The 26,417-nt window shown below is 49.9% G+C and overlaps 1 protein-coding gene across 2 annotated transcripts; it reads left to right on the forward strand.

The window, feature by feature from the left end:
- Positions 1–3,671: 3,671 nt before the first annotated feature.
- On the forward strand, positions 3,672–5,991 carry DUSP1 (dual specificity phosphatase 1). 2 transcript variants are annotated; one of them, XM_080627132.1, is made up of 4 exons: positions 3,672–4,074; positions 4,210–4,358; positions 4,483–4,702; positions 5,213–5,991. In XM_080627132.1, the coding sequence occupies exons 1-4, from the start codon at positions 3,705–3,707 to the stop codon at positions 5,581–5,583; spliced, it is 1,110 nt and encodes a 369-aa protein (XP_080483258.1). In that variant the 5' UTR covers positions 3,672–3,704; the 3' UTR covers positions 5,584–5,991. The 2 variants fall into 2 exon arrangements, with proteins under 2 accessions (XP_080483258.1, XP_080483257.1); XM_080627131.1 differs by having other exon boundaries at positions 3,672–4,358.
- The last annotated feature ends 20,426 nt before the right edge of the window (positions 5,992–26,417 follow it).

Here is a 26,417-nt window from a genome sequence, read left to right on the forward strand (position 1 = left end):
CCATTCCAGTGCCTCACCACCAGTAAAGAATTTCTTCATCCAGTCGATGCAGAAGCTGTCTGCAGCCCTCTATTACCCCCTGAGATAAACATCAACCAAGTTTCAGTGGGAGACCCACAGCCTTTGGAGAAAGCCATCCAGGTGTCTGGTCCTGCTGAGACAAAGACAACACACTCAGCTGCGACATGATGAAACTGCCATGAAGTCATTTTCCTAAGAAGTCCCTGATGCCGTGAGTGAGGGCTCACACTCATGGGGCTCTCCTGTTGTTATGGACTGGGGAATATTTTGGCACAGCAACGTGGGCACTGTTAAAGCCAGGGGATAAAGTGGGCCGAATGGCAGCAGTAGGTCCCATCTGCCCAAATCAAGGCATCACCTCCCACCCCCACACTCCATGCTCTTGTTTCTATTATTACCCTTACAAAGACGTTGGGGCCTGAGTGCAAACATGGATTGTTTTGGAGGAAGGGGTTAATTTTGTATTTCCTGGCTTTTGTTAAGGCAGGAAATCTAACCCTTAAGAAAGTCATTCAGGCCAGAGTGAGCCCTTAAAAGCCACTTCAGCCCTGTTTTGTGTTTTCCTTTCTTTCATTCTTATGGCCGGTTTATTTAAGAAAAGAAAACAAAAATAAAGCAAGGAAATAGCTCGTCCAGGATTATAAGTGATTCAATACATACTGCCACATGTGATGAATATTTTTCTTCCTGATTTGCACTGGGTGTAAACAAGACCAGATTCAAAAGTCTCATAATTACATAAGTCCATCGAAGAGCAATTATCATTGCTGTGGAGGCAAATTCCCTTTGCGCAAAGGCCTCAGCTGGATGTCTTCCTTGTCTGTCTCAGAGCAGCCAAGGTATCTGGCCCACAGTGTCTATATAATACTTAATGCTGTGATGTTGGTTAACATCATGACTGGTTGTCATTGAGAGCACATTCTCACCTGGCTGTGCAGGTGTCAGATAACGCGATTTCTCCAAACTTGGGGAAAAACTGAAGTTGCCAAACTGAGGGCAAAAAAATCAGTCTTTTAGCTTTGTTTTCTGTGTGGGACATGGACGAGTTTAGGACAAGACTGTCAGTGGCATAGGGATACTGTGTCTGTGAGCCAGGGCTGGCTGTTCTCACTAACAAGGCACTAGTGGCACACCACCATTAAAAATACTGCTTTCCATTAAAGCATTCAAGTGAAGTCTCCCAACCCATGCTGCTGCTCCAGAAATACACAAGTGTTTGGGCTCATTAGAGAAGAGCATTCAAGCTCCTAACCTCACAGGGCTTCTCTGCTGTGGCTGAGCAGGTTCCTTGCCCCTCCTGTGCTCTTACAAGTGATGCCTTCAATCTGCTGCAAAATTGGGCAAGAAATCAATCATTGATGATTCCTGATGTGCAGCTCCTTAGAAAACTCTGGGTGGGTTGGTGTTTGACAGACGACATGCAAGGTCACCAGAGCTTGTCCATAGCGTGGTGTCACAGTGATATCACATCTTGTGAGGAGCTGGCTCTGAGCACACCACAGGAGGACAGGCAGGTCCACTGCTGCCTGAGGCATGGCCCGCACTCCCTGACCGCTTCCCATGTGCTTGCAGTGCGGAGGGATGCGTATTGACTCCATGACTCACATCCAGTGATCCACTGTGGATGACAGTGGGGTCCCAGTAACAGAGTGAGTGATGGTGTGGTGGAGCGGAGTCACTTCTCAGCACTGAAGAGTATGAGTGTTTCTCACAGTCTGTTTCCAACACACTGTTGGAACAACAACAATAAATAAATGGAACAAAAAGTGCAATCGCGTGTTTATTTTTAAGGAACATGTTGAAAAACCAGATTCTCTTGGAGGCTGCCGTTTTGGCAACCCCCCCTGCTCATCAGAGCAGAGACAATGCTGTGATAAGCGGCTGAGGTGGCACTAGCACTCACTTGCCCATGCCCTTCCCTGTGCCCTCTCCTCCCAGTCCCCCATGAAGGCCTGGAAAGCCCAGGAGATGTTGGGCACATACAGAGCCTGGCTGGTAGGAGAAGAAGACCTGAGTTTTTTAAGGACTGGGAGACATTGGTGGGAGAGAAGATGGAAAATCTGAGGAGTGATGGTTGGCAGCCCATGAGGCTGGTGGGGATGGATGGTGGGAGAAGAGTCTTGTGATGTAGCAGGGAGAGATCTCCTCTGAAAAGAGCAGCTGAAGAAGGGAACTTAAAACAGAAAACTACTGAAAGGAGCTGTGACCAGGACAGAAATTGCTGGAAAAGGGCTGGGGGAAAAGGGCAAAGCAGGAGGAGGTGCTGGGGGCAGCCGTGGCTGGAGAGGCATTGCAGGGAGCAGGGGAAGAGGAAGCAACACTGACTGGAAGCTCGGAGTGAGAAACATCCGAGTGTGCTGGTGGAAGCCAGTCACAGACAGGGAAAAGGAAACTTTTGGGAAGTGCTGAAGCACAACCAAGGGGAGAATGAAAAAGATGTCCCAGTACCCCACTGCCAGTTACCGGCAGCCCTGGCTTCTGGTTGTGTTCTCAGCGGGGAAAATGAACTTTGCCTGGGCTGCAGGTCTGCTACCTTTTTTTCCTTACACATAAAACATGATGGGAACAGCTCTCAAGTGTGTGTTTACATTATATATATATATATATATATACAAATATATGTATACACATATTTGTGTAAGTGTAGCTGTGTCTGTACACGTATATATGTCTATGCATGAATCAAATATACATATGTGTATGCTTGTTTCTTTATATTTTAGAAGAACAAGCGTGCCCACACCCAAGGCTTCACATCCCCCCGCGCAGCTTCCTTCCCCCGGCAGTGCTGTGATTTCTGTGGGAAAGGGGGGAGCAGCCAGCACTGGGGGACATGGACAAAGGCTGCCCCAGTGAGGCCTCGAGCTGTGGGGCAGGGGACAAGGGACAGCAATGAGGTGGCCCAACCCCATGGCACCTGTGCAGGACACATGTCTGTGTGGGAGTGGGGTGTGTGTGGATGAAGGGTGTGTGCATGTGTGTTTGTAGGTGTTTATATGCATGTATGGGTGTACATGTCTGTGTTTGTATGTGCACATATATGTGTTTCTATATTTATGTACATGAGCATGTAAGCATGTGTATGCATAATACGGGTATGTTGATGTGTTCATATACATATGTTTATGTATGCATTTGTATATCCGTGTCTAGAGGCAAGTGTGTGCCAGCACCTGTATACGTTTATCTGTCTGTATATGTACGTATATATGTGTGTGTAGGAGCTTGTGTGTGCATATGTGTACATCTATGTATGTGTATACATGTTTCTATGTGTTTGTGTGTATAGTACCCCGCGCGTGTCCATGTACACGAGTGTACATATGTGTGTACATCTGTGCATACACATGTGCGTACATCCGCCGTGTGTGCGCCCACCGCAACCCAGCCTCTTTCTGCCTGTGCGGGAGCGCGGCCCCGCGGCACATGACGTCATGCCGGCGAGGCTGGGCGCGCCCGGGCTGGCGCGCCGCCAAGGTGACGTCTTCGGGAGCGCCCACGTGACGCGGCTCCATTGAGAAAACGCCGGCCCGGCGGCGCGGCCCTATATAAGGGGAGCGCGGGCATGCGGGGCCGGACCGGGTCGCGCTGCGCTGAGCTACCGCGGGGCACTGGGCACTCCAACACTGGCCGCGCCTTCCTCATCTTCCTCCTTCCCCCTCCTTCCCTCGGCCGGAGCCGCCATGGTGAACCTACGGGTGTGCGCGCTGGAGTGCGAGGCGCTGCGAGGGCTGCTGCAGGAGCGCGCCGCGCAGTGCCTCGTCCTCGACTGCCGTTCCTTCTTCTCCTTCAACGCCGCGCACATCCGCGGCTCCTGCAACGTCCGCCTCAGCACCATCGTCCGCCGCCGCGCTAAGGGCGCCCTGGCCTTGGAGCACGTTGTCCCCAACGAGGAGCTCCGCGCACGTCTGCGCCAGGGGTTGATTCACACCGTGGTGCTGCTGGACGAGCGCAGCGCCGACCTGGAGCTGCCCAAGCGCGATAGCACGTTGCTGCTGGCCCTCGGCACCCTCTGCAGGGAGGCCCGCGGCGCCCGCATCTGCTTCCTCAAGGGTGAGTGGAGCCGGGACCGCCCTGGCAGCCGTCGGAGGCGAGGGGGGACCGCGGCAGTGCCGTTCCTGGGGTTTCGCTCGCCCCCCGGCCGTGCCGCGCTCACCCGGCGCCTCTCTGTCCCCTCTGCCCCTGCAGGAGGTTATGAAGCGTTCTCGTCCGCCTGTTCCGAGCTCTGCACCAAGCCGGCCGCCCCGACGGGCCTCAGCCTGCCCCTCAGCGCCAGCAGCGCGCCCGGCAGCGCCGACTCGGGATGCAGCTCCTGCGGCACCCCTCTCTACGACCAGGTGAGCGGGGCCGGGCTGGTAGCTGCGGGAGGGGCGGGCGGGACGCGGGACGGGCGATGCGAGGAGGGGGACGGCGGTCGGCAGCCTCCCGAGCGGAGTTAACCGGTTGTCCCTTTTGTTCTAGGGTGGGCCTGTGGAAATCCTGCCGTTCCTCTACTTGGGCAGCGCTTACCATGCCTCCCGGAAAGACATGCTGGATGCTTTGGGAATCACGGCGTTAATCAATGTATCAGCGAACTGCCCCAACCACTTCGAAGGGCACTACCAGTATAAAAGTATCCCTGTGGAGGACAACCACAAGGCAGATATCAGCTCCTGGTTTAACGAGGCGATTGATTTCATAGGTAAATGAGCTCTCTTTACAGTCTGTTCTTTTCCTGAGGTATTATACCCTGGGAGGTGATTTTTGGGTATTGTTTTCCCCAGTAAAACCTACATTTGAGACTGGGGAATTTAATTCTATTAGGGAGATATGCTTGGGGAATATTTCCATTTATTTTATCCTACTCAGAGGAGAAATCTTGGCTTCACGAAGCTGTTTGAAATCTTGAATCAAGGGCATTGGTCTTGCAGACAGCTAGTGAATTTAAGAGGATCAGAATTAAAGTAATCTTGCAAGAACTGCTAAAGTGACCTGGAGGGGGCTATTAGTATAATTGGAATTGGAGCCCAGAATGAAAATAGCTAGACTGCTGGTTCCCTCAGGACAAAGGCTCTCTTTGTCTCAAAAGCATGGGTGAACCTATTAGGCTAAGGAAGGGATGGATTAAAGAAATGTAAAACAGAAGCCTGTGCTTTCCCACCTCTGGAAGCAGTGGGACTTATTTGCTAACTGTGTATTTTAATCCTTTCAGACTCTGTTAAAAATGATGGAGGAAGGGTATTTGTGCACTGCCAGGCTGGCATTTCCCGGTCAGCAACCATCTGTCTTGCTTACCTCATGAGGACCAACAGAGTCAAACTGGATGAAGCCTTTGAGTTTGTGAAGCAGAGGAGAAGCATCATCTCCCCAAACTTCAGCTTCATGGGGCAGCTGCTGCAGTTTGAGTCGCAGGTCCTTGCCCCCAACTGCTCAGCAGAAGCTGGTAGCCCTGCTATGTCAGTATTGGACAGAGGAGCATCGACCACCACAGTCTTTAACTTTCCAGTCTCCATCCCTGTTCACACCTCATCCAGTGCTTTAAGCTATCTCCAGAGCCCCATCACCACTTCCCCAAGCTGCTGAAAAGCGGGTGAAAATATGGCCAGAACTCAGATTTACTGTCTCAGAAGTGCAATAACTACAGGGACAGTGTCATCAGTCACTCGTGTTTTGTGGGGAACCATCCATGCATCCCAGAACAGTGTCACTAATGGAGAGGAGCTCACCTGATGCCAGAGAATTAGGTGTTACTGACTGTTCTGCTGACTTCTGAAGCCAGTATCTGGATGTCTACACAGATATCAAAGGACACTGTCTCTTCTTGAGCTGTTCCTCCTTGTCTTCTCTCTGTCCTAAGCCTGCTCCATGTTTAGTAGCATGCTCACCAGTATTCCCATTCCTGGACACTTTGAGCAACACTGATGCTGTCCCCTTTTATATGACAGTCCTATTTATTTATTTTTACATTAGTGCATTGGGGTTTTTTGCCTTCACAAACCTAGAGTTTCATTTCTAGAGAAACCAAATACCTCAGTATTTTTTTGGTACTATAATCCTGTGTGTGTATATATCTGTCAGCTCTTCTTGTTTCCCAAGCACTGACATGAAAGCACCAGGCGAGTGCTTTTTTGAGTTGCCAAGGGTTGTATGTTTGCTGATTTATTTATGATGTGAAATAATATATTTCTTCTTATGAAGACATAGTTTTGTTACATGATTATAACTTTTTTTTATACAAACAGAATAAATTATGGTATTTCTATTGAGCTGGATGATACATTCTTGTATTTTACAGTCTCAAACCCCAAGTGGAAGCTCCCAGGGGAAGAACCATAGAAATCTGAATTTGTAGCTCTGCTGACCTCAGCTTTTGGTTGAATTACACAGAAAAATGGGTTTAAACCACATAATTGACTGAAACCTACTGCTGCTCCTTAACCTGAGCTTTTCTTTGTGCCTGTATAATTACATGCGGTGGCAGAATGCCAGGGCTGGCTTCTCAGCTGTAAGGTGGATTTGGCCACAGTGATGGCCACACTGCTGTAGCAGTTTGAACCAGTTGAGACTTGGGCACAGGGTTACAGTGAATTCCAAATAGCCCTTGTCTGAGAAAGGAAGAAGAAGTTTCCTATTACTTGTTTACTTTAAATGCTTCAAAGGTTAACGATAAAAATTAACCTGTGGGTAACAGATCTCCACTGCTCGTGAGCTTGTGCCAAGGTGTCGTCTTTTTCCATCCCACCTCCTTGGTTCCTTTTTGCAACTCAGACTGTCTCTCATGCCTGGAATGAAGTATTTGACTTGCTGGGCTATGTCTGTAAATAAATCAGGGTATAGCAAGAGATCAGGTAACTAACAAGACACTTATTTTCTTACCCAGACCCAAATAAATGCTCTCCTTGTGTAGACTCTCACTAAAGAGGCTTCTATCTTACATTTAGTTGAGGCAATGGAAAGAGTTTTATGCAGCATATCAAAAGCCAGGCAGGGGAGCTCTAACAGACCAGCCCTCCTGGCAGCTCTTGGGCAAGAGCTGCAGAGTGAAGGTGACAGGCAGGATGCAGTACAGGGTTACTGCTGTGTGGTGTGACAGAACTGCGCATCCCTGTAGGGTGTGTGGGGTGAGATGTGTATGTGGGGAGCAGCATTGCTGTAACATACCCTTACCATGAGAAGCTGATGGAGAAGAGGCACAGCTGGAAGCTTGCTCTGCTAGGTAGGGTGGTTAATACAGGTAAGAAGGGGATGGTTGTGGGGGGAGCACTAGGACATCAGGTGTCCTACCTCCACTCCAGAAGGGAGCCACCAGTCCTTGCCTTTCTGATAGTCCAGGAATCAGATCTTACTTCTGCCGCATCAAAAATGGTTTTCCTTGGGCAGATACAGCAGGTTATGACACTCTGTGTAAAATCATGGCATTTTAACAGTTATGATCCTAAGCTTAATGATGAGGGGGTATTTTAAGCATAAAGCAGCTGTGCTCTTGTCAAGTAACTGAAGACAAGCAAAGCACCGCAAGCTCCTGCTGAAATCCTCCAAGTTACTTGGAGTATTAACGGTGCTGAAATCCAGGACTCTTCTCCTGGGAGAAGGTGCCCTTGAAGGATGGGATGATGTGCTGCTGCGTCTGAAACTTCCACGTGAGCTGCCCCTCCGATGCGGCTCTGTCGTCAGCGCTGCGCGTCAGCCATCGCCAAGCTTCAACCTGACACCAAGGGATAAAGAAATGGAGCAGCTAAAAGGGAGAGATCCCTGGGCGCTAAGAGACAAAGTTAGAAACCCTTGTTTTCCTAAAGCATCAAAGTGAACATCCTCCCCAAAGTCTGCTCCATGCTGCAGATCCTTTGTCCATGGAAAACCCCTTTGTCCATGGAAAGTGCCTGGGCAGATTGTGCTGCTCAGGAGGATTGCACCTACCACTGGTCTCCCTGTAAAGCATACAAAGCTGTTTGTGAATATGTGAGCCCTTTTACACCTGCAGTAACAGTGGAGCAAACTTTCACCTTCAAAGCAAACCAGAGCTTGTTCAGTGGAAAAATACAACCTTGGCAGCCTTGGCCACGCAACTGGTGAAAAAATTCCTGCCTGTTACTCACAATTCAAACAGAAATCCGCTCCCTGTCAGCCAGGGGAGCTTGTTTATGTGTTTCTTGGAACAATAAAACTCATTACCTGGCAGCCGATCAGCTTTCATAACCTAAGCAGGCACCTGACAGAGGGGTACACGAGAGCACTGCTTCAGCACAAAGCCCAGTAGTAGAAAAGCCAGCCAGCGACAGCAGGGCTTCGGTCCCAGCGAGGCACTGCCACGTGCTGCCAGCTCTGTGGATGTGTGATGTCCTTTTCCAAGTCTATCCTGGTCCTTCTGTCGCCTATAATCAGTCTCATGGTGCCCAGAGCCCACAGCCTCCTGCAAAGTCTCTGTGGACAGGATTGCACCCAGATCCTGAACTGCTCCTTGTCCGAACAAGGGGAGGATAAGAGGGGCAGGAACAACCGTGAAAAGTAAAGAGAGATTAGGTTGAGACCTGCGAACATCACCTTAGTGCCACAGTTGTAGGGAGATGGATGGGCTCAGTTCAGGGGTTTGCTGGGAGCCAGGGGAAAGGAACAGGGCAGGCAGCAAGGTGAGGGGCAGAGAAAGAGGTATGAGCTGGGCAAAGAGGCACAAGGGGCTGAGACGGGCAGAGCCTGTGTGTTGTGGAGGTGAAGGACACCTTGATGACACAGCCAAGCTGAACTTTGCCCGCTGTGGATGTGTTAGGGAGGCATTGTCCCTTCTTACCCCTCATTTATTCCCCCTGCTTTGCAGTTTTGTTTGCTTGGGATATCAAGACACATGGTTCACCCTGGTTTACAGCTCTGAAATCCTGTTACCCCCAGCTCCCCCATGAGCTGGCTGTCCCTCCATGCTAGCAAGTTTTGGCTTAGACCCTGCCTCTAGTATCCGATACAAGACCCCTAGAAACCCAACACACAGCAGGCATGTGTAGGGCTTTCAGCTTATATAAACCCATAGCTCTACAGTTGCATACATCCCCATGGAAACCACGAGGAGTTTCCCCTTGGTGAGGACAGTGGTAACATCACTTCCTGCTGCTGACAAAACAATCTGTCACAAAGTGATAAAAAGGCATGGTTTGTGTTTGCAGGAACTGGCCCCAGGCTTTGTTCCTCCCAGGCTAGAGGCTGCTCACCCGCCCCAAAGGCAAACAACAGCCATTGTGTGCTGTGCAGAGCGGGGATGGGGAGACGTGGACAAACCCTTTGGGTTTCCAAAATGCCAGAGCATGGACCACTGACAGCCCAAAAGTTACAAAGCGTATAGAGAAAATGGCAGTGTGGTCCCCAGAGCAACACATGGGGACATACAACATATGCATATATGCATATACAACATATATACAACATATAGCAACACATACAGCACCTGTAAATGGGTCCCCCCAGCTGAGGGGTGTACATGGCCAACTCACATGGGGACTCAGCACGAGGAGCCATGCGTAATACCCCCCACAACATGCAATCCCCAGGGGATGCAGTATACCAGTTATCACATGACAAACAGACACAGCTCCAGATTAGATGCATCTCGGGTAATCCCCTTGTCTCAAAGCTTTTGCCTTTCTTTTGTAATCAGCAGTTCGAAAGGCACTGGATATAGTCAAGCTTAGGGACTATCCTGCATTAGTCACCCCCAGTATCAGACTAGCAGGGCCACAAGGATGTGTTAAGCCATTGCATTGAAAAAAGAACATTACATCCAGATCATACGTAAGCAAATCTACTCTGCCTGGTTACCACCTGGGTTTTTTCTCTGTCTGGCTCTAGGACAGCAGAAAGGGCACTGAGAGTCAATTGGAAATGGTGTTTCAGTGCAGCCCTGAGACCCCACTCCCCAGCAGACAAGCTGCAGTGTGATGGGGAATGAGAAAAGATCATGGCGTGTGACTGTTTAGAGTCCTTAGAAGTCACTACGCCTCAAACCCCATCAAAACCTGTTCCTTATCCTTTCCCTTGCCCAGCAACAGTGTTCATGACATACACCTACACACAGTGTACCCAGTAAGACTCCACCCACCGCTTTAGCTTCCCCAAATCTGTTCCAATCCAAGGTTGTTGGGAGAACAGCTAAACTCCAGGCTCAGACACACTCATGCTGAAAGAACAAATTAGCCTGAGGTTTGTGCTGTGCTGCATGTGGCCATCCTGCTCCATGCTACTTACTATGGTGCAGATTCAGGGATCACAACTGATGGCCTCCCTGCTACAACACAAAGTCAGTGACCACAGCTGATGCGGGGCTATCAACCCAACCAAGAAGCATGGCCAAAGCACCTGCAGGTGGCTCCTGTTAGCACCCATCAAGGGCATAAAAGGTTAAGTGGGACCCAGATATTAAAGAAAGGAAAGCAGTGCTGAAGGGTGAGGTGTTAGGGGTTGGGGAGAGGCAAGACTTGCTGGTATAGCTGCCATTGCTGTGAGGACTTAAGCCTAGCTAGCTGCCCCTGTTGGGGACCTGGTCCAGGGTCTGCTCAGTTCTGTGTGCGGTTTGCTCTTGCTCAGGTTGTGACTATGCACACAAGGTCAATCTCGAAGGGATGAACTCAGGTACCCAAGAGGAAGCAGCTGAGTTGCTCTGCTGCTAGAGTGGGTAAAGGACTCTTGGTTTTGAGAGCTATTTCCATTTTCAAAGGGCAACTGTACAAACCTGTGCCTGTCTGTAGCACTGCCAGAATCCTATGTGGACTTTGCACTGTCAGTCTGGCACAAAACAAGTTGGCTCCCTCACTGGAAGAAGGCTAGAGGCCAAAAGCAGGGCAAAAGACAGGTTTGTTCATTGTCCTTACGTGATGTAGGACAGCCTGTTATCCAGGTGTGCATTTGTTAGGGGTTTTTTCCCCCCTCTCCCTGGGATTTTCCATTTCCAGGGTTTTCCGGCTGCTGCATGTTGCTGCAAACCCTTCCCGCAGTGCCAGGCTGTACGTGCCCTCAGTGCTGAGCCTCGCCAGCGCCCCTGGCACAACTGCGGGGCTGAGGGCTGGTTGAGGTCCCTGTGAGGCTGCTGGGCGGGGGGTTTCCTGAGTGATGCTCTCCAGCCCTTGTATTTGCATGCGTTTCCTGCTAGAGATAGAAATGACTCTGTCTGGGGTTCCCCTCCTCAGTGCTGCCGGCAGGCAGGGAGAGGGTGAGGTGAGACTCCCAGGGGCTGCTTCCAGCTGCTAGGGCTGGCATTGAGTGGATGTGTCCTCCTGGTGGGTGCTCAGCACTGATGTGCTGCTGGCTTGAGGTCTGCAGGGCTGGAGTTCTTCAGGGAGGCGAAAGGGATGCTCATAAACATGCTCAATGCACATGAGCAGGGATGAAGCACAGCTAGTATTACTAACCCCATTACATCTCGCCTAGGTCTTGTTTGGTGTTCAGGCTGGTGAAGCAAGGATGCGGGAACCATTTCATCAGCCAATTCTTTCTGAAATATATATTGTATACATGTTGGAGATGTCATGAGTGACCTGGAAAACGCTTCATTTCTCATAAAAGGGTTATGTTTGATACCGATCCCTCTCATTTCAATACCTATTAGTTCCTAAACTATAGAAACCATGTTTAAAAATAGGCTCCCACAGGACTCTTATATGATGTAGCTGCCTTCTAACTTGGTAACCAGTTAGCTATAAACGAGCAAGTCCTCAATACACACTCAATACTTCCTAATTATAGCCTTAGAGCCAAATGTAGGTTCCACCTGTGCTAAAATAATAAACTACAGTGTGATTTTTAGACTTCTAATTTCTGATATTATTTAATTTTATTGGAAAAGGCTTGGGGTTGTTTTTTGTCCCCAGCAATTGTAGCAGAAATGTCTCAAAATGGCTTTTTCAGGTCTCTTGCATGCTGGAAAGAGGTGGTTTCTTTTCATTGTCTTCCCTAAATTCTTCTCAAAATATCACCCAGTGTAAATTTATTTCCACATCAGTATGGTGTTCCTCCTTCAAATCTTAAGGTTTTCTTAATCAGCAGCTGGGTCATAGCACTGTGTGGCTTTGATGGCACATTTTTCTAATTTATGGAGGATATAAACTGCAGATGCTCATGAACAGACTTTCCTGGTACTCTGATACTTGCAGACCAGCTGGCAACTTCTTTTCTTTCTTGTCTTCTGCAGTGAAATCTTGATAATTGCAGTTACATATTCCAGGGGCTTTTGCATAGAATCATAGAATAGTTAGGGTTGGAAAGGACCTTAAGATCATCCAGTTCCAACCCCCCTGCCATGGGCAGGGACACCTCCCACTAAACCATGCCACCTAAGGCTCTGTCCAACCTGGCCTTGAACACCGCCAAGGATGGAGCATTCACAACCTCCCTGGGCAACCCATTCCAGTGCCTCACCATCCTCACAGTAAGGAACTTCTTCCTTATATCCAATCTAATCAGTTCTGAAGTTACATAAAATTAAGTTCAGCCTCACTAACAGTAGAATGGCTATTCCTTATTTGCACTGGTGTAAATCAGATAACCACCAGTTCTAAGATTTTGCCAATTCCAGGGTTTTACCAGTTTTAAGCTATTGATTTTGTCTTTGTTGGTACTATAATCACTGGGAAGATAAGCACATATTTTGAAAAGATGCCAGCAATCAAGTAACACAGAAATGGAAAAGATTATTTTCCACAGTAGCCCTTTTCTTGAGGAGAACTTTTTAGGCCAATTTTAAAGGACTTTCTTATTAACAACCCATGTCATTTGTATTAATATATTGTTATTTTACATGTCCATAATATCCTAAAAATTACATCTCTGTTTTCAATCCTGTCTGCAAGTAAAATCCTTCTTACGTATGACATACACAAGAGAAGTGTGTGAACTTTGCTGCTTTTCAGTGGTTTAAAGCATCCAGTGCTCACTCCCATTGTCCAGGAAATGGGTACACCATCAGTATAAACAAGTGGCATAAACTACGTAACCAGATCTGGTGGGTCGTCTCTAACCACCTACGTGCTGGTTTAAATGTTATGTTACAGGATGCTTCCTTGGTCTTTGTTGTTAAAACAGTCAGCAATCCTACACTTGTCGCCTGTGATGGCATCAGTTGTGAGCTCAGTCTGTGTCTGGGCACATGCGGCATTTCCCCTGCGTTACTGAGCTTTGCTGGGAGATCAGCACTCCTAGCTGACAGTCCGGGTGCCAGCCTGGCTCTTCTGCAGCGTGCTGGGATGCCATAACCATGTCTGTGCAATGACCATTTCTCTCACTACCAGATCTAGGTGGTTCAAACGTGGCACCTTGAGAGAAGATGACCTCTGAAAACATCTTTAGGTCTTGTTGGCAGCTGAGTAAGAGGAATCCAACTGCTCAGGGCTTTTCAATATGCACTAATGCAAACTGTAGCGTCTGCTGTGATTAGCGCAGGTGGAGCAGGATGGTTGAAGTCGATCAATGTTGAAGCCCAGTCGGATGCTGTAGCTTGGCTGGAACCGCTGTTGCGTCACTGGGATGCTTTGAGCAGAAGGTTTTCTGGTTGCCCTGGGAGCGGTGCGAGGAGCCAGCTGAACAGCAGATTGCACAGTATACAACAATAGTTCCCACCCTTTCCTACTGACTGGGAGGAACAGAAAGGAACAAAGCCATTTGCAAGGAGAAAAAAGAAGAATCCTTTCAATCTTTGTCTTTCGCTCTTCCCACTCCCCCAGGAGAGTTGCTTCCCTCCTGGAGCCAGCAGACAGTGCCGAGCAGCCCCCAACTTTCAGCACCTTCCCCTGTTCCTCTGTATTCTTTAAACGCTTGTCCACTGGCGCCAACAAAGATTGTTGTTTATAACTGCCTTTTGTGCCTCTGTTTACAGCTTCCCTTCCAGACTCCAGGGATGGCTGACGTCAGGGAGCTACATTTGGGCTCATCGTACTGTTATCTGGTCTTAACGCCTTCCACGAGCAGCAGGAATGTGCACCGCAAGGCGAGATGTTGAGGCGGCACAGAGAGAGGGGGCCCTGGGGAAGGTAGAAGGGAGGCAGGCAGCACTGCACTGGGGCACTGCATGATGCTGCCCACTCTTCTCTCCCTGCCAGGCACCAGTTGGTTTGCTGGAGAGCACCATGGTCATTTATGGCCTTGTTTGGGGAGGTCCTGCCCACTGGCACCCTGTCTGACTGTCCAGGCAGCTGGCAGAGCTGTACATGGCACCACGAGCTACGCGCGGAGCTATTTTTGGGACAGCTGGGCAGCATCCCAAGTATAGCGTGCTCTATTTCTGGTGCAAAATGATCTTCCTGGGTGGGGGATGTGGAGATCTTTTTTCATGTGAAACGCATAGGTTTGGGTTTGGAGGCAGTGAGAGAAAGAAACAGCTGGGCACGGCTGGAAGAGAGAGACAAAAACAGGGCGGAGAGAGCTGAAGGCCGTGAAGGTCTTACCCAGAGGGAGAGCTCTGTGCTTGCTGCTGCTGTTGAGTGCTTGTTGCCAATGGTTTGCTCATGGATCAGGAATCAAAAAGGCCTGGGTCTGGTTTACAGCTGGGGTTTATTGAGGACACTGGAGGGCTTTGCATTTGTTTGAAATAGGCTGCTGGGGGACTTTGAGATTCCAAAACATTTAACAAGGCTGACAAGGATGAACAGGGATGCTAAATGCAGAGCTGGAAACTTAACTGGTTGCTTTCACCAATTTTGGACCCGCCTCTCAATCCAGACCAACCAGACCTCAAGGGCAGCAGATTGCCATTTGTTCTCCAGGGCTTAAAGAAATTCCTAAAAAGAATTGACCAAAAGGAGTTGTTTGTTTACTACATGGCTTGTAGTGATACCAAGAGGCCTCAGATAGTGCTAGGGGCTGTATTCCAGTGGGGATGTCACATTAATGGGGTAGGAGAAGGAAAAGTCTGCTCCCGCCTTCAGGTGCTGGTACTGGAGCAAGCCATAATCATGGGGCTAATCAAGACCTGTGGCACTTAGCCAAGACTGCTCTGTTACTTTCACTCAGCTGTGCACCAGAAAGAGTTTTTCCTTAATCATAAATTGGAAGTGGAAATATTTGGTATTTCCAAAGCTCAACACAAGACTGACAGCTTTTCCTCTGAGGTGTTCTTTTGGAGGAGCATTTAGGGCTTTTTTTGAGGCTGGATGAAAATTTTCCACTTACGGATTTCCAATCAGAGCTGGTTTAATACTTTATGTAAAAAATGTGGGTTCTCAGGGATAGGACGCAAAGCACTTCCACCTACTACAGAAACACAAAAGAAATGAGTAATAACATCAGAATGAGAACAAGGTCTGTTTGCAGGTAGATAGAAACAATCGGATCCAGCAGGCTGGGGTTGAAGTGATGTTTCTCATCAACTTTTTCTGGTTACCAAGAGTAGCAGATGTAAAGATACAAACTGAATTCTAAGGCCAGAACAGACTATTTTGATTATATAATTAAAGTCCTGCATAATGTAAGCCAAACTTCTGGCTGAAAAGGAGCCTATTGTTTAGAAGAACGCCATCCTGATGAATTATTTCAAATGATGGAGATGTAATTCTTGTAGAGGAATTCTTGGCTTGTATTTTAGTGGAAAGAGCAGATGACAGTGTTAGAAATAATTGATTCTCAAAACATTTCCATGTTACTTTGACCAGGCCACCTCCTGTTTTCCTACTTGAGTTTACTTTTCTCTAGAATGAAGAGTGTGGTGTTATGCCCTGACATTATCAGATGTCATTGGGGTGTTCACAGGCTGGTGACAGGGAGAAGCAGCTCAATGGTGAGTGCACACATCCATCAGTGGATAACTTTTTCTGGTGGAGAACTTTGGGCATTTTTAGGGTGCAATGGTCAGGAGATCATAGAGTGGTTTGGGTTGAAGGAACCCTAAAGCTCATCCAGCTCCAACCCCACTGCCATGGGCAGGGACACCTTCCACTAGAGCAGGTTGCTCAAAGCACCGTCCAACCTGGCCTTGAGATCTTACCGTTGCTTTAATGTCAACACATGCTCTGCCAAATTTTTATGCTTAGAGGGGTTGTTCTTTCTCCCCAGGGCATCTGGGCTTGCAGGGAGGGTGGAGGAGAAGGAAAATGTGTTTGTTTTGCAGGGGGAAGAACCAGGAGCTGCGCAGAAATGGGGGACAGGGGGAGCGCAGATGGGAGGTGGCAAGGTGTAGGGACTTGCAAGGTCACTGTGGAAGTGGGGAGGCAAAGGGGTCAGCAACTTCTGTGTTTGTTGCAAGAGGAGATACGGGAGAAGAAGCTAAGGCAAACTGAAAGGGAAGGAAAGTTGCTTCATATTTGTAGTTGTTTCCTCTGCACAGTGCGGTAATGTTCTGGGTGGAGAGAGATGTGGAGGCTGGCAGCAGAACAGGAGACTTGGATGGATGAACAAGGAGGGTTCCTAAAGCAAGATGGTGAAAAGGCAGATGGTGGGGGCCATCAAACCATTTGGTGAGATAGAAGGGCTGATTCTCCCTTGTTTTGCCCTTCCCACCATAACGTAAGTGGATATGTCACCATGTCAGTAGTGGGACCAGTTGCTCGGGGCTGCTCCCCTTACAATCTGGCTTTCCACCAAATTGCCAGTCCTGGATCCAGCCAGAGATCTCCACTTTCCTTCTTTCCTCCTCCCCCTTAAAGCCAGTAATGGATATCTGAAAGGCAGCTAAAGGAATGAGAAATGGCATTGGAGGAAGGAGGCTGCCTGTGGGAGCATGGTGGCCGGCTGAGCAGCCACTTGTCATGGCCAAAGGTGCTGGCCATGTCTGCAGATGCACTGTGCTGTTTGTCCCGTTGCCTGGTGGCTGTGATATGTTTATCCTCTTCCCGAGCTGTGTGAACTGCTGCTCCCCTGGGCTGCAAGGTTCAGACAAGGTGCTGGAGCTCACTGGCTGTAAGAAGTGATGACCAAGCTGATTTGCTAACGGCTCTGTGGGAGCAGCCTGTCCAACTGGGGGTGCAGAGCCCATGCAGTGAGTGCTGCAGGGGCAGGAAGCTCCTCCTGTGCGATGTCCGTGCTGGTGTCACTGCCCACACAGGAGCATGTTGCTGGCATGCTCATCACTGAGCTGTCCCTGCACATGGCTGACGTGTGTGTGGGGTGTGCAGTGACCCTCCCAAGGGTGAGCACTGTGGGAACTGAGCACACAGTGGAGGCATCCATGCTGGACCAGTGGCCACCTAGCCCCTGTCCCAGGATGCAGAGGGTGGCAGAGGAGCCAGTTGGGTGTGCTGGATATCTTCTCTCATGTGAAGGTGGAGCAGCTGCTCAGCACAGCCATGCCCATCCTGGGAGGTGCTGGCTATGTCAGGACCCCTCTACACGACCCTTTGGGGTCCTCACATGAGAAAGGGCTTTGTGAGACCACTGTCCTTCTCCCCTTGCCACCAGGCACAGTGTGCATCCCCCTGGCCCTGCTTTAGCTCATCGTCAGCCATGGGGAGCAGTTGGCCATGTGTTCCCGTAAGAAAGGGGCTGTTTGTGTGGGGCTGAGCACACAGGGTCTGTGCTGGAGGAGGCTGAGAGCAGAGGGGCTGTGTGAGCCTTCCTGCCTGGCTCCTGCTCCGCACCGTGACGTTGGCGGTGCAGGAAGGAACAGCGAGTTCCTGCGGGGACATTCCTCCCATAGCTGCACGGGACCTCTGTGGCCCCCCCGTACCCAGGCCTGTCTCCAACCGCTATTATTGAAACCCATTGCCATGGCACCTTTCCAGACCCGTATTCCTTATTCCTTTTCACACGCCAGGGTGGAAGCAAACCTCCCTCTCCTCACCCCAAGCCTGCATCTAGAGGCTTCTCGCAGCGGCTGTACTTTTCCAGCCAGGCGGGAGGGAAACCTGTGGCTTCATTGAGGACTCCTGGAAAGCAGGCAGGAATCACGCATGGACTGGTGCTTGAAGTCCAGTTCCCCTCAAGTGAAGAGATCTCCATGTCCTTGTGCCCTTCACCCCTCTTTTTCTACACCTTAGCTGCTGATCTAGTGTCCAGAGATCACTTTTAGAATAAAAGCTACTGAAACGGTTGCTGTGTTTTGCTCACTTTCCTGCTTGCAAACATTCTTTTTGCAGCATTTCTTTGCTTTGCCTTACAAGAATGCAAATGGTTTTTTGGCCCGCAGGACTTCAGCAGCTGTAGGAAAGTTACAGAGATGGGAGCGTGTGCTTGTCTGTGTCCCATCTGCCTTCTGGGGCTGGGCTTGGTCCTGCCAGCTCAGTGCAGCACCGGTGATGAGGCTGATCTCTGCATATGGATGTTTCTGCCCTAGATAGCCGCAGCACTGAGCTGTCTCTGGGCTTTATACCCGCACAACAGACACCAGGTCCCTCTGAAATGGAGTGCTTGAGGCTGAAACTGAAAGTTTGGGGAGAATTAGTCACTGCTGTACCCTGGTAACGCTGGCAAAAACCAGGCTCAAACACAGCACAGGCGAGGGTTTTGCAATCCCAGCAGCAGCACAGCGCTTCTCCTGACGCAGAGGGTGCTGGCGGGGGGAGCAATGAGCTGCAGTGCACCCCAGCCCCTTCCTCCTGCCCTGTGCACCCCACAGTGGGCTGAGCCCCAGAGGTGAGAGTGGGGTGATGAGGGTCTGGTGGGATGGCACAGCACCAAGCAGTATGGAGGCTTGTATCATGTGTTGTCTGCCTTGTGAAACAGCCAACACAGCCCTGAATGCTTTGGGTGATGTCCCTGTGGGATGTTAGACCCAGGGACCCAACCTGGGAACACTCTCCACCCGTGATGTTGCCAGCATCCTCATCCCAAACTCAGTGGAGAGGGTATGAAAGCTTGCCATCCTCAGGCAGGTTTTGAGCTCAGCTCCAGCTGTTTCAGGCCAGTTGTTGGACACGTTTTCCCCTGAAACTTTGAAGCTCTTTTCAATGTGGAGCTTTTGCTGTGTTCCTCCTCTCTTGGCCCCTCTGTGCGGGTGCAAGGAGGGGGCTGTGGGGCGGGGGGGGTGGGGGGGTGCTGCCACACTCCCTCTGCAGCAGCAGGGCCGGTTTAACTCGTTCCAGATTCGCAGGGTTCACGTCAGCGCCTGAAATGGGAACCGTGCCGTGCTGAAGCACCACAAAACATAGCAACGGCACAGCAGCGCTGGCACCCGTGCAGAGGGAAAGAAACGATGAAAAATCAGCGTGGAACAAAACCAAACTGGTTTTTCAGGCTCATCCAGGCTTCGCAGAGCAGAAAAAGGCAAAGCTTCCAGGAAATGGACATGGGCCCATTGGAGGGACTATTATGAATGTTCTGAGAACTCCCATCCTTTTCAGCAGGGAGAGTTTTAGGCAGTGCTACTCTGGTCCTGGCAGTCAGGGAACCTCCCTGGCCCTGCTGTCCCCTAAACCGGCTGTGCAGGCAGCATGGGCAGGGCAGGAGTCTCAGTGCTGCCTGTTCTGCTCTGCTTCCTGCGCTGCCTGCCCAGCACTGACCTGTTCACTGCCATTGGGTTATGGCTTGAAGCCTGTGGCCATAGGGTTGCTGCATGTATGAGGCATCTGCTGTCCCCGTCAAGCCATCAGAGGATCAGGTGGGGTACTAAGTGGGTTAGTTACTGCCCTAGGAGGAGGTTCTGCTTGGACCTTGGATCCATAGGGTTTCGGAGATACACTTCAGGAGAGGGGGACAAAGTCACAGGGAGCTCCAGGGAAATGCGAACCACATCTGTGTCACATCTGCTGCCTGGCTCCGTAGTGGGCCCACCCAGTCCTGACCCTCCTGAGCTGGGGGAGCTCAGAAGTGGGGCTCCAGACCCACATCTAAGAGAGAAAGATGAATTCTTGTACAAGCAGATGACCTCCCTCCTAACTCCCAAACTCTGTAGCCTTCCTGGGTAGGATATTGCCTTGGACCTCATGGCAGTCCCTGCCATCCTGGAGATACCAGTGCTGCTTCCAGTGCATGGAAACTGGGACCAGAGGTGCGGGAGAGGTCCCTGGCTCCATGTAGACTTGGCCCAGGGAAGCTGGTCACTCTCTGTACTATGTGCTTCTGGGTGGAAACTCGGAGGTGTTTTGGGTGGCAGAGAAAACTGGAAGATGAGTGAGTGAATGCAGATGGGCATGTCAGGAAAGGCAGCCCTTATATTGGATCATGTCCTCTGCTCAGATCAGTGTCCTGCCTCTGACATGGCTGGAAGAAACATGGCGAGCTCTGATGGTGCTGGGCAGGGAGGGAGGTGAAGGGATCCTGATGGACCAGCTGATGCCCTTCAGCAGGAGCTGAGGTTAATGCTATGCCAACTTTAAATGCTATTAGTAGTTAGGAGAAAACAGACAGTCCTTTAAAAATCCCCTTGCACAATCCCGCTCTCTTGACCCTTCTGGCCATATATTCTCAGGCTTGCTAAGTGCCTCAGGGACATGGTGTGTCCTTTTATTGCTCCTCAGTTGACCAGCCATTTATAGCCTCCACCTTTGACTGCTGGGTCTCGTATTCTGAAGCAGCACAAAGGAGGTAGGATGGATCAGCTTTCCTTCTCTGCCTCCTCCCACATACCTTGGTCATGCTACCTACAGCACTTCCCCTTCCCACACTAAACAAGCTCTCTTGGCAGGGTAAGCGGAGCCCACAGAGCTAATTTTGTTCGCTACTTGATCTTTTTTCTGGAATTTACTGGCATTTACCGGGTGAAGCGAGGCCCCTGCATGTGCTCGCAGCCCTGGGAGAGGTTTGTCCCAGCTGTGCTGATGCTGTGTCACTGTGTCACCAAAGAGACACCAGAGAGAGAAACATGCTCAGACAACTCAAGGCTTTCACATTGGAAATGTAGATGCAAATCCAGACTCCAGAGAGAATGAGGAAGGAGAAAAGCAGGTTGTGGCTCACTGACCTGCCCCTCCACAGCCACAGTAAGACATTGACAGGCCACCTCCAGCCTGTTAATGAGGCAAGAATAATCCCCAAGTGACAGTCTGCAACCGAAATCCTGTAACGTGGGGAGGAAACCTCTGCTCTGCCCATGTGAACAGCCTGGCTCTGCGAGACGGGTCCCAACAGTGTCAGCCCAGAAAGACACTGCTGAGGGACCTGGTTCGTCAGTAAGCACTTTGCCACTCTGTTAGACACTGCCTCAGACAGCGACCACCGCAGGGGTATGACAGGTTTCGGTGATCTCAAGCTCTTATTCAGACAGTAGTCACTTCAGCTGTAGAACCTGACGTGCTTTATCAAGGAGGTGAGTCTCCATCGTCTTTAAGCAGAAGAAAGAAGTGACTGAGTCATGAGGTAATGCGTTAAAAATAATCCAGAAAGTCAATGAAGGAGAGTGAGGGAGATGATAGAGAGAAATGGGGCTCAGGCCTCTTGAGTACCTCTGCCAGGTCCCAGTCACTGACTGCCATGCTTTTATCACTCTCCACTCACTTTAAAATACTCCTCAGCGCATTTTCCACCTTTTCTATCTATTTGAAAGGACAGGCCATTAAATCCCATGACTTAGAGGAGTGATGGAATGACCCATGCTAAGCCAAAGCAGAAGTTGCTGTCAGACACCTTACACATCTGGACTTCCAGCCCCATGTCAAACTGTTGCTGACACTTCTTGGGGTTGCTCTGAAACCTGCAGCACTACCCCAGTGATTACATGGCACTGAGAGATGTTTCAGCAGTAGTAAACAATGTTCTCTCCAAGGTGTGATGAGAAAATGTCATATCCTGGTTTTCAGTCTGGTAAGAAAGCCAAGTGAGAACCCCAGTAAATGTGATTTCACTAGTGGTTTTCCATCTCCTGCCTTGGACTGTGCTGCTGTCACTGTCAAACCGCTGTTCATCGCAGAGCGGTGGGTGTAAGCCAGTACACCCACAGGAAAGACACAATCCCACCTTCAGAGAGATTCATCTTGCCCAACTTTGCTGTCACATTAGCCAAGAGGAGGTTTTTTTAGTTTGCTTCTCATATGACAACCTCTAAAATAGCTACGGCAAACCAAACCAATAAATAACTGCCAGGAGTTTAAATAAGGCTCCCTTGCTCATCATGTTCTGTAAAAGTATCTTCTTTCCTACATAGATATCTTTTTCCAGGCTGAATTTAAGGAGCTGGGACACTCATCTGCCATTCCTGGATATTGTGAGGCCACAACAGTGTTTACCTGAGCGAGCTGTGGGCTGTTGGGAGCTGATAAAGAGGTTTGCTGTGGGTGAGGGACAGGATGAATGAGCCCAGGGAGCAGCTGTCACTATGAACAGGCTCCACAGAGTGCACACGAGACCTCGGGGCAGTGCGTGTTCTGCCTGTCTGTGTCCACTGAACATGAAAAGCATTTATTTCACAGTGTATGTGCCCCAGGACAGAAATGGGCATGTTCAGCCTTGAAATATCTCTGGGGTGAAAAGCACTATAGAAATATCGCCCTGTCATGCTCAGCCCAATAAAACTTGGAGCTGTGGTTGGGAAGTATCGGGTACCGCTCTATGAATAATAACCGTGTCTGTCATTACCAGCACATTCTTCCCCATCGCTGTATGTACCTCTGCCATCTGCTGGGCTTTGAGGCACACGATAGGATGGTCCCTGCTGCTGGCAGATGCTGGCTTGGCTGGTCTCTGGGGTACAAGGCCTGGGACCAGGGGTGGGAAGCTGCCAGTGATTTCATTTTGTGTGGCCTGCACCCACATTGGGGGTTTTATCGTTTTTTTCCTATGCTTTTCTTACCAGATGACATTTAGGTGTGTGCTGATGCATGACCTGCTACAGATGTCTGAGAAGCCTGCTGTAGCCTCAGTAAGGACATCTCATTCCTTCCTGCCCACTGCTGTCCTCAGGAAGATTGTTTGCAGAAGGCAGCAGTGGAGGATGAAGGAATGTCAGTGTGGTATCATCTCCCTTCCCTCCTCCTGCAGAGTCTGTTGTTACTCCAGCGAGCTATCCCATACTGAAACCTTTTCCAGAGTTTCTGACCTCTTGCAAAGTACTGTAACATGGAAGTGCTTGGCCTTGTCTGTGGAGGACCCTGGACTAGTTCACTGGAAGGATGTCATCCTTTTTCGGCTGTTGCTGGTTGTCTTGACATGGGTTTTGTGTGTCCAGAGTGCCAGCGTTTACTTCCAGAGGTGACTGGTGAAGTACCAGTATCAGAGCTCCCAAGTGACACAGGCAAACTGAGGGAGAAACCCCTCCACTCCACCGAGAGCAGGCCGGGAGGGTTTTCGTTGCAAACCTGCTTTAGACTCGGCATAGTTTTCCCTGCCGCTGTAGCCGGACGCGTGGTTTGTAGGGAAAAGCTCCCCTCTAGTGGGAGATCCCAGCAGTGCCGCGAGCGGCCGGGCCGGAGGAGGAACCCGCTTCATTGGGGGCTGTGAACGCAAGTTCATAGCATTTACTGCATATCTGTGCACAAGGAAGTCCACAACTGATTATATTGTTTGTAGTGAGAGCAACGATCGTGATGTAATTGAGCGATCCAGTTCTTCTATCTGTGTTTTTGGAGCGTCTTTAATCTTCACTGTATTTTCTTAACGATAAGTGCCTGTTTAATTCCCACAGCATCCTGAGGGGAAAATTCAGTATTGTTGTTATCTGCTTTTTACAGAGGGGGAAATGCTGGAAAAACAGGGGAAGGACCTTGCCTGATGAAGTCATCCGAGGTCAGGATTCACTCGGTGCTGGAGGGAGCATCATTTGAATCAGCTGCGCTGCTCTGTCACGTCGCTCAGCTGTTCCTCACAGGAAGAGCTCAGTTTTGGCATTTTGCAAGTGGTCCTTAACAGAGCTGTGCACTGAAAATGTAAAGTGACTACGTGTAAACTCTTTGTTCCTCAGTAGCACCTTCAGTGTGTGTGTGACACTCTGGAGTGTCCAAGTTTTGAGTGACAGCATGCCATAATGCTGCAGGATACAAAACCACTGTGAGTACTGGGAAATGGGGGGGTTTGCACCAGGGCTGCCACAGAGTGACCACGATGAAACATTATTCCTCTTGTTTCCTGGGAATGAGGTTCTCCTCAGTTTGGGGACCACACTTTGTGGAATTCTTTGAGATCTGCTCGTAAAATTGTTACAAAAGCAGCTAAGCATTATTACTGCAATTATCAGAGTTTCAGAAAGGAAAATACTTTTTTTCCAGGATCACCCTATGAGAGGCACCAAAATATCACTGTGTTAGTGGCAGCCTGATCCTTGCTGCTACTCACTACTCAAGCCAGGGTGTCTTGTGCTCTCGTGTGTCTGCACCTCTCTCAGCAGCTGAACAGGCATCACTCTGGCAGCACAAGGGGAGAAGAATCTATAGGGCTTCTCCATAACCACCGGCCAGTGCATGGGCACTGGAGGCCTGGAACAAAACTGCACTGTGCGCAACTGCAGGGGCTGGGCTGAGCCTAGACGTGCTACCGGCAATAGCTGTTGTGCTCTGCTTGTGTAAGGGCTGCTGTCGTTTCTGCTTGTTCAGCATATTGAGTTATTCTTCCAGTGCTTTCAGAGCAAATGGCTCCTGGGAAGAGGAGAGGAATGCAAAGGGCATGTTTTGTTACTCACTGACATAACTCACTGTCCTATTGCTGAGGGGATGTGGCCTCAGGTAACCTCTCTCTCTGTGTCTGTGCCTAGATCAGTGCTTAGCTTGTGAGTTAAGGATGACATCCTTCTATCTGCTTCTGAAGCCAAGGCTGACCCAGCCCCAGCTGGACCTACCCCTGCAGAAACGATTAAGGGTGTGTGCATGGGGCTGAGCTCCAAAGCAGTGTCTTCCTCCTCAGTTCTTGCTGGGAAAGCTGTGGGCTGCTCCATGCAGCTGTGCAGAATGGCTAACGCACGGTGCAGATGCTGTTCCCTAGAGCAGAGGTGTGAGAATTAATGGGAGCTAAAGCTTTCTTTGCTGAAGGTTGTTGGTTCCAATCCAGTAACACATGCTGAGGGTTAGCACTGCCCAACAGCTGCTTGGTGGTCTGAGCATGAAATGACCTGGTCCACCTCAGTCTGGTTCCCAGTGGAGACAGATGTTCGTGTTTTAAAGTAATCATTACTATGGTAATTGCTAGCCAGACTGCTTCTTGGCAACAGGGGGACATTTATAGGCTGAATAAGCACGGAAGCATAAAAAAGCCTTTCTTCAGGTCAGGATCGATGCATTTTGGCTCCAAGTCTGCTTGGGAAATCTGTGCTTTTTATGATATTGCAACTGTGGAAAAAATGTCATGAAAATTTAAGCTAATCAGGCCTTTGTCCAGAGCATGACACTGACACGGGAACAGTACAAGATTATGCAGGGGCTATTTTGGGCAATGTGATGCTAGATAGCTCTTTGCCTGCTCAAGACACTGTCAAACATTACAGGCCAGTTTTAAACACCAACCATGCAACCACCTGAGCAGTGTTATCCCTCCTTTATGGGGGGAAGCTGCACGGAGGAAGTGATTTGACAACAGCTGCTTAAGAAAACAGCATCTGTCAGAACGTCATCTTCTGAACCTCAGCTCTGTGCGTGACCAGCAGATGAGGCAATGCCTCCTGAGAGCCCTGTCCCGGAGGGGCTGGGCAGTGACCAGTGAGAGCTGTATGGGAAGGAGCCACATGACTCCCCTGTATCCTCCTCTCAGGGTTTCTATCTCTGCTCCTTGGAGCAGAGGTGTCAGGCTCCCTTCAGCTTCCTGAGTGCCAGTGAGTGTTCGGCTGAGTGGCACGGTGTGACCTGCGTGGGGTTTCTCCTCCTCCTGAGGACAGCCCGGGCCCTGCTCGAGCTGTGGTGGGATAAGATTTAGATAAAAGGAGGCTGCTTTTACCAGTTGGGGAATTCTTGCCAGGATGGCAGGGGCTGTGATCCCAGCCCAACTGCAGGAAATGGGAGGGTTGAGCACTGCTGTGCGCTGAGCTGCAAGCTGCCCAGCTCTAGGGCCCCTTTCCCTGGTGCTGCAGTGATTTTCTGGCAATAGGCAATGCTGCACATGCTGCCTCTGCAGTCAGGTTCCCATCGTACCTGCTCAGGTGGAAGCAACTTCCCTGTTATTAGAGGGCTGGGAAAGCTGCTGTCTGCACTACTCGCCCTCCTCAGGAATGTGAGTTTGTCTAAGTGTTTTCTGGGAACAAACAGAGCAAGACGTCTCCTCCCTTTTGCTTTGAGAAAGCTTGAGAAATCAGTGCCTTTTTGTTGTAAGGGCTGGCATTGCTGAGGACTGCTGCTCGCGTCCTGCTGCCAGTCCCAACTTGCTCAGGTTCTGCTGTGAACACTCAGCAGTTCTTCTGCATCATGCTACTGTTATTGTTGTTACAAGGGCTATTATTAGAAACCCAAGCCACACTAATGACCCCAAACCTGGTGATGAGGTGACTATAAACTGCTGTGTGTGAGGATAGCACCATCAGCTCATGAGGCTGCTTTGAAGATTGCTCAAGTACTAGAGACTTTGCCATATTGCTCTCACCTAACGGAGCAGATAAAAAGTGCATTAGCAGCTAGATAAGGAGTATCCGCATGTCGCAGTCACTCCCCTGCTCACACTCAAACAAGACATCC

The sequence above is a fragment of the Psittacula echo genome (assembly GCF_963264785.1).
Source record: "Psittacula echo genome assembly, chromosome: 11".
Taxonomy (NCBI): domain Eukaryota; kingdom Metazoa; phylum Chordata; class Aves; order Psittaciformes; family Psittacidae; genus Psittacula; species Psittacula echo.

Coding starts and splice junctions, on each gene's coding strand:
- DUSP1 (XM_080627131.1), top strand. CDS start 3,705: ATGGTGAACCTACGGGTGTGCGCGCTGGAGTGCGAGGCGCTGCGAGGG. Junction 4,359..4,482: donor GCACCCCTCTCTACGACCAG/GTGAGCGGGGCC, acceptor CTTTTGTTCTAG/GGTGGGCCTGTGGAAATCCT. Junction 4,703..5,212: donor CGAGGCGATTGATTTCATAG/GTAAATGAGCTC, acceptor TAATCCTTTCAG/ACTCTGTTAAAAATGATGGA.